At 41.8% G+C, this 12,012-nt stretch overlaps 2 protein-coding genes across 8 annotated transcripts in view; one reads left to right on the forward strand and one right to left on the reverse strand.

Annotated features, from left to right (window-relative positions):
* Positions 1 to 8,236, forward strand: part of LOC144114589 (uncharacterized) — a 31,124-nt gene extending 22,888 nt beyond the window's left edge. Inside the window, exon 4 of the mRNA XM_077648431.1 lies at positions 6,226 to 8,236. Within this exon, the coding sequence (XP_077504557.1) occupies positions 6,226 to 6,876 (651 nt within the window). The 3' untranslated portion in view covers positions 6,877 to 8,236. The remainder of the gene's footprint in view (positions 1 to 6,225) is intronic.
* The window catches only part of stumps (DBB domain-containing protein stumps), a 117,262-nt gene that overhangs the window by 14,051 nt on the left and 91,199 nt on the right, over positions 1 to 12,012 (reverse strand). For all 7 annotated transcript variants that reach the window (XM_077648423.1, XM_077648430.1, XM_077648428.1 and 4 more), the window contains exons 11-13: positions 8,247 to 8,420; positions 5,467 to 5,539; positions 692 to 900 (exon numbers count right to left, since the gene is read on the reverse strand). In XM_077648423.1, coding sequence (XP_077504549.1) covers positions 692 to 900; positions 5,467 to 5,539; positions 8,247 to 8,420 — 456 coding nt within the window. The remainder of the gene's footprint in view (positions 1 to 691; positions 901 to 5,466; positions 5,540 to 8,246; positions 8,421 to 12,012) is intronic.

Here is a 12,012-nt window from a genome sequence, read left to right on the forward strand (position 1 = left end):
ATGTTTTTTAAACGTTTCAGTCTAGAGTTAGCCGTTGCTATATGTATGGAGTTGTTTGAAGACGTTTTATAGAAGTTATGTGTTTTGTGGGGTATACATGCTGCTGCCAAACTATCTCAAATAATACAGCGCTGATGGCACTGAATCACAAGACAATGAAGTCTTTATAAAACATGACAAGTAGAACACGGCATAAAAGGGAAGGCATGATTATTTTTAACAAACAGATCGAGTCTGCCTTACTTCTGAAAGATCCAAGCTTGTTTACATGAAAATTGTGATGCTGTGGCCTAGTTAGATAGCTTAAGGCCTTAAAGATTTGGTGATGCACATTCTAGTTAGATACTGCATGCTGAAATGGTCCTCCAGAGTGCTTTGTGAACGGCATGTGTTTCACTTAGGCTTTCCGAATGCTGTTTGCTGCATCACTTGAAGTGTACAGTATATAATACATCAAACTAAACCCCAATTTTAGCTGGCTTTTGCAAACTATTAATATTGGGGTTAATATCCTGTTCAATGGGAAATACCAGTTTCATAGAGTTGTTTTCATACATACATACAGCTGGGGCCATTCACAGAACACACAATAATGAAAATGGATTTTTGATTGTTTGAGAGACTTGGCGGGACTATCATGTGCTAAGCACAGCTGTGGTGGGTGGCTCAAAACATGGAGTGTGGCACTCACCAGAGAATGGAGGGGCGCATTGCGATCGGTGGGACCGCTGCCTGGTGCAAAAGCATAGTACTGGTGCATTGCCGTCTTCGGGTTGCGTGGCGCTGGCAGGCGTGGTGGCCTTGGTGGTGGCCGGCCTTCCTCGCATGAGTCTGAGTGTGCCCCACTGTCATACGCGCTCATCGAGCTAAACGTACTCAGCCGGTCACTCGAGCTGGAGCCTGCAAAAGGGGGAAAGAATTCGATGAGAGAAGGCTTGCAGGTCAGCTTGATTTATTTAATTTCTGGCCTGCTACTAAACACTTGGGAAAGGAAAGAAAAAATGAAAGAAACAGGAGGGCAATGATGACGATAAGCACAAAGATGATGGAGCTGATATGCAAGAGCTAAGGCCTTTCTCAGAGTCACAATTGCACAGATGGCTAGTGTGGAGAAGGTTCATGATGGCCACTATCAGTTGTTCAGCACATGGTTAGTTTGGGTAAAAGCCAGAGTGGCTGCTTCTCACAGGTTCAAATTGTGCAGGTATGCAGAATCTACAATAACTGACATTCCTCCACATGATGGGCACATAAACATTCAGTTGCCTCAGTTAGGCAACAACAATCACAGTCAGAATTATCTGTACGGCCAATAGAATGCAGCCAGGCAATGGAGTCCATACATTGCTTTAATGTAGAATCTGGGCCTCAGGAAGCTTTCAAATTTTTGGCCACCCAGCATGTCACTGCAGATTCCACAAGATAGTGTTGTCATGCATTAAGATGCAAGCTGAACAAAGCTCATGCGCATATGGTACAACACATAATGTTTAAGCTGCTTGCAAGACAATCTATCAGTACCAGTGCATGACAAAGCAATGTCATTAGCGCAAGAGGCTAGCAACTAACTGTCTACCAGTTAAGCAAGTGGTTGAGGAAGCGTACAGTGCATTCTCACAATTGCTTGAATTACAGACAGGCAGTTTTCCACTGCCCTTAAACGACGTAAGGAACATGCAAAGCATATATGCAAAAAGAACAAAAGCCCTCCTTGCCCTGTTCTGGTGTTGTTTTTTATGAAAACAAAACCGACTTTATAGAGGGTGACCTGCTCAATCTGGCATGTTCTATAGCAGCATATGTCCCAAATAATATCACACGACTGCAGCATGGGGGCCACCCATCCTGGTGGCCCCCATACAAAATACTTCAAATTTAGTGGAGTTTTGGCCAATCCAGGTTTTTGTGATCATTGATAAAGTAATTAAAGAAGCGTCTTCAAACCTCCCGCAAAGCAACCCCACCCCACTCCTTTGCCGAATCTTCATGGCCAACAAACGAGATGGCACCACCGGTGCAATCGCTGAGATAACGGCTAGTTTTGTTTCGTCGTTGCCATAGACAATGAGGGATATCCGACTTTTTTTGATCGATTCAGGCAAGTATCCCAAACAAATGTAGCATAGAACAATTCTGCCAACCCAACACCATTTTTGTGCAAAACTTCAGCTCAAACAAATCACCAGTTTAGCTGGGAGAAGTATTCTATGGCATGCGTTTAATTACGGAACACGCTGTATACGAAAATAACTGAAGCCTAATTAGCTAAATTCTTACAGGTCATTAAGACACTTTCTTTCAACATTTCTTGGTTTTGACTTAAATGGAGCCATAGCCAAAGGCCTACCATCTGGAGCTATGCTAATTATACTCTTCTTGAGGTACATCATCATATAAAAATGTTCATATATGTCCAAGCACAATAATTGCGAAACATAGTTAGGTGACATTATGGTTCACAAAATTTGTAATGTTCTACTCAGCCAAAAAAAATAGCATGGCTCCACAGTTTAGTCATTTCTGAATTCAATGGTATAAACCCAGTTAAAAAAACAATTGACTCCAATTAGGACATTTCTAGTTGGTAACAATGGCAATTTTCAATCGTAAATTAGTACACAATTGGACCAGTTGGACCAACTGGGCCAACTCGAATAACAGTTCCCATTAGGACCCATGCAAGAAATTATTGCATCCAGGAAACTTTCACAAAGTCTACCACCCAACTAGTTAAGCTGCACAAAGTACACAATGTAAGAGACATTAAGGTGCAAAAGAAAAACTGAACTGTGAGGACAGCGGGCTGAGATGTTTTACCTCATACCAAGTTTTTAAATGGATTTAATCTTTTTCAGAAATCAAACAAATCGTACATTACACTCAAGAAACAGCTAGTACAGTCACACACCTAACATAAGCTTAACGCATATCCATGTGTACAATATACTTTTGCATCTGCTTTTATATCCAATATGTACGTGGGACTCCCATAATGGGGCTAGTGACACTTAAGCATAGTTGTTTAATTCATTTTCAATGACAGAGATAGCATAAATGATGTGTACAATTTAGCAGATTAGGCTGCAGATAGTTCTTATTATAACCTAATTAGTATTGCCATGTTTCTCAAATATGCAGTTGTTCACATGAATATATTGGGTGCAGTTTTTAGACCAACTGGATGCAATTGGCAAGACCAGTTGGGCTCACCAGTTGGTGAAGACTGATTCAACTGAGCATCCAATGTAAACGTGAATTATCAGACTACTGCTGTGTCTGAATGGCACTCTATTTAGACTAATTGTAGCAACAATTCCAATTGGAATTAGTTAGAAACTCAATTGGCCCAGTTGGGAGTCCATTTCGACTGTCCAATTGGGACACCATTCCAACTGGAACCAGTTGGAAACTCAATTGGTCCAATTTACAGTCCATTTGGACTATGCAGTAGGAACACCATTCCAAGTGGAACCAGTTGGAAACACATTCAGTCCGATTAGAACCAACTGAAACCAGTTGGAAACCTAATCGGTTCAAATTGTTTTTTTTTTTTTACTGGGAAATTAATTGAAATTGCACCATAAAAACATAATAAAAACTTCTGTAAAGCTAGACATGGCAAAAAACATGAAGCTGAGAAAATTGCATTTGAAGTGCACGCGCCAGCCATTCGGAGGGCGTCGTAGAGGCCTGAAAAAACAGCGTAATGTGGATGTTACAAAAAAATTTCAAAGCAGTGAGTAATACCAGGATGTGGGGGAATTTGGGGCCCAGTTTTCAAACAAAACCAAGATGATGGCCGTTGGGGATGCAGTCAGGGGAAGCAATGGGAATGAAGTTATGCTGCAGTTCGCTCCGAAATCGTCATTTCCTCTCTTTATAGGTGCGAAATTTATAATTTTTAGTAATTAGAGGTCAAATTAGGCCTTGAAACTTTTTAGGCAGGTAAATTAGTGTGTAAAGATCCCAAATAAGCCATTTTTGCAAAATCAAAATTTTCACATTGTTTGATCATGTCAAGACCCACGTATTCCCTTAACAATGCAGCCAAAAAATTATGAACAAGGCTAGGGCTGTCTGCAAAATAAGCATATATCTCCTGACAGAGCTAGTGAACCGTAACTGCAATACTATGTTTCAAGGAACAACATTTTTAATCTCCTTCATTGCCTAATCAAGTTTTTGTTGTTATATAGTACATATATACTGACATTTGAAACAAACATTAATAGCAGTAATTACAGAAAAAAAAAAATAAAGCAGGCAGTACCAATGACCACAACCCCGTTTCGTGGACTCACTTGGCCCAAATGTCTCATTCCTGTTTTTTCATGCATTTCAAAATCCGATAGTCTTTTGTGTTCCGTGCGCAGGTCTAGAATAAGTGGTGCTTTGGTGCTTGGTTCCAATATATGCACTCAAATGAACGCTGTTGAATGCAAGCACACTTGCAAAACTTTGATAGATTCTTTGGTGATCTGTTTCAGCTGGCAAGTTAATAGTATCTAAAAAAACAAAATCCATGCAGAAGAAGCTGTTGATGCGCACATTTTAATACAGGCATACAGGCGTTGCCTTCCAGATGTAGAGCATTTTACATCAGACATATGCTGGAAATCGTAAAAATATGACATGGCACGGTGAATGGCTTCATGCTCCAAAGCTTGATACTTGTAGTTGTCTTCCTTGAAATAAAGGCTCCAGACTTCACTCCAACCACCCACAATCCACGAAATTTTTCCTGGTTCTGTACACCGCTATGAGCTATCAGCAAAAACCACAGGTAACACCTGAGGAAGCACTGCTCATTCTGAACAAGTGCCAGCGTCCTGAGCGCATTTTTCTCGTGCCTCGAAACTATTTGTATTTGTTTATTAGCTTGCTTTCTTTTTGCTGAGAGACCTAACTGGACCATTGCTTTCATGTGACATTCACAGGAAAGCCCGTGAAAAAAAAATTCTCATGGCTGACCGGATGCTTGACTTTCGAGTGACACAGAGCAGTAAAAAATTTTGTTTCTTTGACTATGCTTCACTATTGAATTGCAAGCTTGGAAACGAATTCAGAGGCTTATCACATGTAGTACACTCTTGATAGCCTACCTCAACGAACCAAACACTGGTAAACAGAGGCGTAAGGGGATGTGAGCAGACAGATGGTGGTGTAGAGGAAAGTTGAAGGGCCAGAGGCTGCAATGGCAGCTGAGTGAACTAAGGAACAGCTACAACAAGTAAAACAAATCCTTAGCACTGGCACAGCTCCTGATAAGCAGGATGCTCTCTCTGAAGCCGGTCATGATTAAAAACGATTATAGTTGAATATAAAATAGGGTGCAACCAAAGCAAATGAGTTGCGTTAACACCTTTTGCCGGGCTAAAAAAAAAAAAGCAAATGAGCAAGAGAACTGAAGAAACAGCTTGCATTAAGATGTTTGATGTCTACTAAAAACCACAGTAGTGATCTTACTTCCACTGCTGGATGTTGAGACGGCACTAAGTGTGCTGACACGTCGACAGCCCTCAGTGGAGTCATCTTGTTTCTGGAAGAAATAAAGTATTGAACATGAGATAGAGACAGAGAGAGTCATATTTTGGACGCCAAGCTGAACTTTTGTAAAAAGCATATAAGGTTCAAAAAACAAAACGAAACTGACACCAGCAGCAACCCTATGCAACAGAGTGCTTCTGAGACTTCCGCTTTTAACAGGCTGTCTTACCTACAACAAGTGTTGCCCTTAAGGGTCACACCTTCAGCGTGCTATAAAAACACTAATACTTATATATATTGCCGCGAATCTTTGCAGTGTTTGTTCTTTCTTCGAACATTGCGCCTCTGTTGACTTTGCTACCCTGCTGCCTTTATATTGCCACGAAGCTTTGCAGTGCTTGTTTGTTCATTCTTTAAAGCTGCTGGCACGCCACTTTATCGCTTTGTTTGCGACGCAAGATGCGACTAGATTTATCTCGATTAATCGCAGCCAAGCAGAGCTGATTCTACATTGTTCCAGAATGTTCCAGTAACTTTGCAGGCTTTATCTCGAAAGTTTGCTATCAGCTTTAAATTGAGCACGGCCAACAGCGGCGGGCAATCTGTTCGACAACCGCCGAGCACGCTTGTTGCTACGCCGCCGCCAAGTGATTCAGTTCATTGTGGGCGCAAGTCAGCCCAAATAAAGAGTTTTGTTTAGACACCAGTTTTGCAACCTTTCTGTTCTCCGGACTGCAGTCACCACTTCGTGACATCTGGTGGAGTTGCTGGGTACCTTCCATGTTCCGGGCGCCCCCTTCAAGTCGTGACGCCAGCCCTCAGCGCTTCGCGCCCGAGGACGAGCCAGCAGCTCAGCAAGCCAGCAGACGTCTCCAGGGAGACGAGCCTGAGTTCGGGACTGTGCAGGACCAGCCCAGACAGCGAAAGGACGCTGCTACAAGCACCGCTACTTCTCCAAAGATGTCGACCCCGATCATACTGCAGCAGCCGCAGGTGCCGCCAACTTTCAATGGATCCTCAGGCGAAGACCCCGAAGAATGGTTGGACCAATATGAGCGCGTGGCATCATTCAACAATTGGGATGATGCGTCGAAATTCCAGCACGTCTTTTTCGCACTGGAGAGCTCAGCACGCACGTGGTATGAAAACCGCGAGTCTTCCCTAACAACATGGGAGCTATTCAAGAAGGAACTCATGAAGGTATTCACCAGTGTCGTGAGGAAAGAAAGAGCTGTACGACTCCTCGAGTCCAGGATCCAGCTTCCGAATGAGCCCGTCCGCGGTTACGTGGAAGAAATAAAGCGCCTCTTTCGTCGCGCCGACACCGGGATGACCGAGAAAAAGAAAGTGACTGTCAAAGGACATACCTATCCTGCGTCCTTTGTTTAGCTACCGCAATGCTCCCGCAAAGTGATCTTAGGCATAGATTTCCTTAATGAGCATCAGGCGATCATTCACCTGCGATCCAAGCTAATCATGCTTTCGACGGACAAGGCCATCCCTTCGATGAAAACTCTGGAAAATCACGTTTCTCTGAGTGTCCTGGAGGAAGATGTGAGCGTCCCACCCTGTTCAACCGTTATCATGACAGTAGGCGCCATGAAAGCCATTAACGCTGAAGGAATCATCGAGGGGAACATGCAGTTGCTTCTAGACCAAAGAATCAGCATCGCAAGAAGCATCGCACATTTATTTCCGCAATGGCCAGGCCGAAATACTGCTGGCTAACTTCAGCGAAGAATACCGGCACATTAACAGAGGAACGACGATTGCTTTCTTCGACAAAATATCCGACGTACGAGACTCCTTCGCCCTCTCCGGCCCCTCCGTGGTGCGGCAGACAGTCGGGGCCAGTAATACTTGTCTTGAATGCGGCGGAGGGTGCGAGTAAACCCGAGATGTTCAGCTGTCAGCTCGTCGTGTGAAGCCTGTAGAACTTCTTCGCGGAGACAAGCAGGTACAACAAGGAGGTAGGGTGTTTTGTTCGCTGCGAAGTTCTTCTTCATGAGGACATCGTTCTGACATCGTTCTGTCTCAGAACGATGCAATCAAGACCAAGAGCTAAGAGCATTCCAGAATTCACACGCTCCTCAATATAGCCATATTACAGAAAGGGTGTTTTTCAATATTTAATTCAGGACTGTGATTCACTACCTAGAAGAAACTAATTAAACTTAATGGATTACAAGATATCTATGCTGGGCATGCACATTAGAATGCTTACTTGGAGCACATGGGAGAAAAGCCAAATAAAACTATTTCACCGCAAGTTACATTATGCCACCACTGCTGCAGAAGATGCTACTAGTTGTAGCATTAAGTGGATGTGTGAAATTGGAAGTTTCAACTAAGGGAACTGCATTGAAAATCTTAGTCACTGACTTTTTTCATGCACCTATAAAAATCATCTAATGTTTCTTGCATTTGTTTCTGAAAAGAAACTTATCACAGCATGCAAGCCAGAAAGAATGCTGCCCAGCAGGTACACTAAGTTAAAATGCATGGCGGCCAATATTGTCATCTTTCTCAATGTTGCCCCAAACCTTATCATATTGGTTGCTAAATTTAGCTAAATTAAAAAAAAAAAATTGAAGCCATGAATACTGGAGCAGGGTCAACAGTATATGCTTCATATGTGAAAGACAACAGAGAAAAAAATAAAGGTCTGCAGAGTGTCAACTTATGAAGTGATGACTCATTCAATGAATCAACTTAGTTTCGCTGCTTCAAAACTTGTAAGGATGCTGTGTAGGACTCACCTTGTTAGCCATGTTAGGAAGTGTGGTGTGCTGAATATCACGTCCCCGACTTCCACGTCTGTTCCCTTTACCCGTTATGATTTGCCTCAGGTCACTGAGGCTGAATGACTGTTTCCCTGTTGGTGCTGCACGCTGCTTTTGCTTGTAAAGCTCACGCAAGGCCTGCAGATGACTCTGGAGAAACAAAGTAGAAACACGAAATGAATGGTTATGCAACAATCAGTACTTGCAGAATTTCTTTTGAAACTATGTATGCCAAAAGAAACAACTCTCAGTTTTGATGACAAAGAACACTTGCGAGCTTTCACCAGACTCGCTAGCATTACTTATATGTGCCCATTCAGCCAGAGGTATAGCATCATGTTGTGTGATAGGCTTAGAAGCAGTTAAGATTAAGATATGCTGGCATTAGTTTGGTCAAGGCTGGCCTGAACTCACAGTAGCAAACTACTACCTATGAGGTTCACCCTAGACTGCCTGATCTGTCTGATAGTTTTGTGTGTTCTCAGTTGTCAAAACTGTCCTTAGTAGGACCATGTTCAAAATTGGTGCCACGTACTTACTGCTTGCATCGAAGTATAACTCAGAAACAGTAACGTTTACTTGAAGTGGCCATCTACATAGTTTTATCCTCCACCAACCTCACTTATAGTTAGATGTTGGCGCTTTCTATTTGAACTGAGAAAGGCCAATAAACATATGCTGAATTCATTTTTTGAAATTCGGTTTTGACCGAAAAAGGTCGGTCTCTAAGATGTACATACACCACAGCTTGCTGGCTATTGGGTATTAGTTACAATTGGTCACAAAGAAAATTAGCGAAGTGTGGAAGCCAGGAGCGCAGTGAGACAATAGGGTAATTGCATTAGGTAGCACTGGCGTATGTTTTTAGGAATTCATTTACTACTTTAGACAAAAGCCAGATGCAGAACAAGAGGTTCCATCACCTCGTCAAGCTTCGCTAGCAGTACAGTGCCTTCTGCTTACAGACTATCATCACCTTATTAGAGGCATTACTTGGTTAAGGAGGTTTTTGCAAGACAACCCACGAAACACAAGAAGGACTACGCAATGTGTAACAAACGTCTACAAAAGTACACGGTAATGTCTAGAAGAAATCTATTATCAAATGCTCTGTAGACAATGAGGCAAAAAGAGGTGTTATATGCCTGCCAGTGCCCCGCCAAAAAAGATGTAGAAAACTTCTTTGTAAGAACTCATAAAGAAAATATTTAGACACTTATTTTTTTGGAAATGGCTGCTTATATGAAGCCTATATATACACAAGATCGATATGCTATATATTTAGAACCTTCTAAAATCAACCAGTGGGATTTCATTAGGTTTTAGTGCTCATGCTTTTTTTAGAGCTGCAGATTTTGTTTGCTCAGTTATGTGCAGTATAACTTGAACTGCAAAGGACAGGCCGCTACTACCTTTTGCAGCATAAATACAAATGCAAATGAGGCAAGAAAACCCGCTTCATCAGTATCTGCCATAGTTTCATCAGTTCATCAGTTTCTGCGAGCGGTGTGCGTGGAGCTTAATTGAAACCAGCATAGTCGTAGAAATTGTCTCGCGCTCTACAGTATGTCAGACGCGGACTCTATATTGCTCTTATTACTCTTATTGTGTACTGACTTCGAAGAAGAATTCTATTTGACATGTACATGACTAGCTCAGTCGTCACTAATCATCGAAATAAAAGATGCATAAAAATTCATATGATTGGATTTAGGTTCACAGCAGCGTTAGTTGACATCTACCGACTGTTAGTGTCAAGTACTTGGTCATACATGCAAAGATACATTCGAAACAAACTGGTGTTTTTCCTCACTAATACATTCCTGCGTAAACTTCTCATCAGAGGAATTTTTGAACCGTTGCATGGGAAATGTATATTTAGAGCAGTTTTTAAAACGTCTGTGAATAAACCTCTTTTGTCAGCATGTTTTTAAAACGCTTGTGGATAAACCTCTATTGCTGAGATGTTTTTTAAACGTTTCAATCTAGAGTTAGACGTTGCTAGATGTTTGGAGTTGTTTGAAGACGTTTTATAGAAGTTATGTGTTTCGTGGGATGTGGGACATTGACAGCGTTTTTAACCATAACATACAACAGCCGAAGCGAAAGCATGCACAATTGTTTCTGAAATATGTCATGTACTGGCTTCACTTCAATTGCTGCCGTCATTATGTGGACTGCATAATCCGAGGTCTTCTAGCTCCTTCTGGATTTCTGCTATGATCACTTTCTTTACAATCCAAAGCTTTGCTGCTTCCTCAGTTCATTTTGCGAGTGAAGGAATAAGCAGCGTGTTGCAAGCAAGGAATACACTTACATTTATTACAACCAAATAAAGTAATTCTGATATCAAGGCAACTTGACAGAGAAGCCTGATTCCACCCGCCTGACCAAGGAAACTGTTGCTCACCAGTTTTCGTTTTGCTTGTTTTTTTGCACAACGTAGCATTTAGTCATAATCCTCAGTTTATATTTTTTTTCTCATGGCCCAATCCCTGAATTTCTACACAGTTACTTTTACTCACGCTGATAGCATTCCATATTGAAACCATTGTTTACTTACTGGCACATCACTTACCAACATCAATTGCTCTTGCTAACAAATAAGCAAGGTAAACTATACGTGAATTTTGACCACTCAGAGGCGCTATATATATTAACGAGAAATACTAGGAATTCATTCCTAGGAAACAATGTTCACCACCTTTCTCCCCAATGAAAAAATTTTAATTGTTTTCTAAAATAAACGCCAAAAAGACTACTGAAATTTAGAAAATAAAAACGGACACGCCCAACACCTACTTATACTGCTGCCTCGGAAAATCATGATGACACAAAATAAAAACTGAAAGAATAAATAGCTGAAAATACAAGCAGTGAAGAAAACAGGTGGTGGACTAAATGCCCTTCCAGAAATGCTCACAGTTTTGCATCTACACGGTACACTTTTGAGCAAGCAGTCACAACATAACTGACATAATTACATTGCACAGATTTCTTTGCAATGCTCTGTCCTTACTGAGTCTTTGGTAGGAACAGCTAGCCAGGTTTGATAAGTGTTCAAGGTGAATGTTTTACTGTAATTAGTGCTTTGTTTTCCATTAAAATGTCATAAAAAGTTTTTATTCTGTATCTGTGGTCATGCACTCTCATTTCCAGCAGTGACTGGCACATTTAGCACTTGTTTATTAGCTTTATCCATCCTCTTTGGTGAATAATGATCCTGCAAGAAGGCTGTATAAAGGAGCTACTCAAAGAATATGTGCTTAATGCAAGACCAAGCTTCAGGCGCACATCTATGGGGTGCACAGATGGCTTAATGACTCAGAGGGTGGTGATACCACAAACATCCTTGAAAATGAACTTTGTTTACAAAGATTTTTTATTATAATTTATATTGTCACCGATGAACGGTCAAACCACACAGACCAGGTTTAATTAGACGTGCTGGGCGTGCAAGACAGCAGGGAGCTCGAGCGAGGAAGATGACAATCCTCTAGCCCCTCGGGTGCGCAAGGCATGGAAAGTCCCATCTAAAACAGTTCGGCTGCGGTATGGTGCCGCTGTATTGATTGGTACCGTGGCAATATGTAATTGTTGCCCCCAAAAGGCTGCTACAAAGTGGAATGTAGCAAGAGACGATAAAGGCCTTCTAGGATGTCTGGTTGGGTAATGAGGTACGTAAATGTGAGAAATGCAAACACCAATATGCCGTATTTTTCCACTGTGCAGAGAGACAATA

This window comes from Amblyomma americanum, chromosome 1 (genome assembly GCF_052857255.1).
Source record: "Amblyomma americanum isolate KBUSLIRL-KWMA chromosome 1, ASM5285725v1, whole genome shotgun sequence".
Lineage (NCBI taxonomy): Eukaryota > Metazoa > Arthropoda > Arachnida > Ixodida > Ixodidae > Amblyomma > Amblyomma americanum.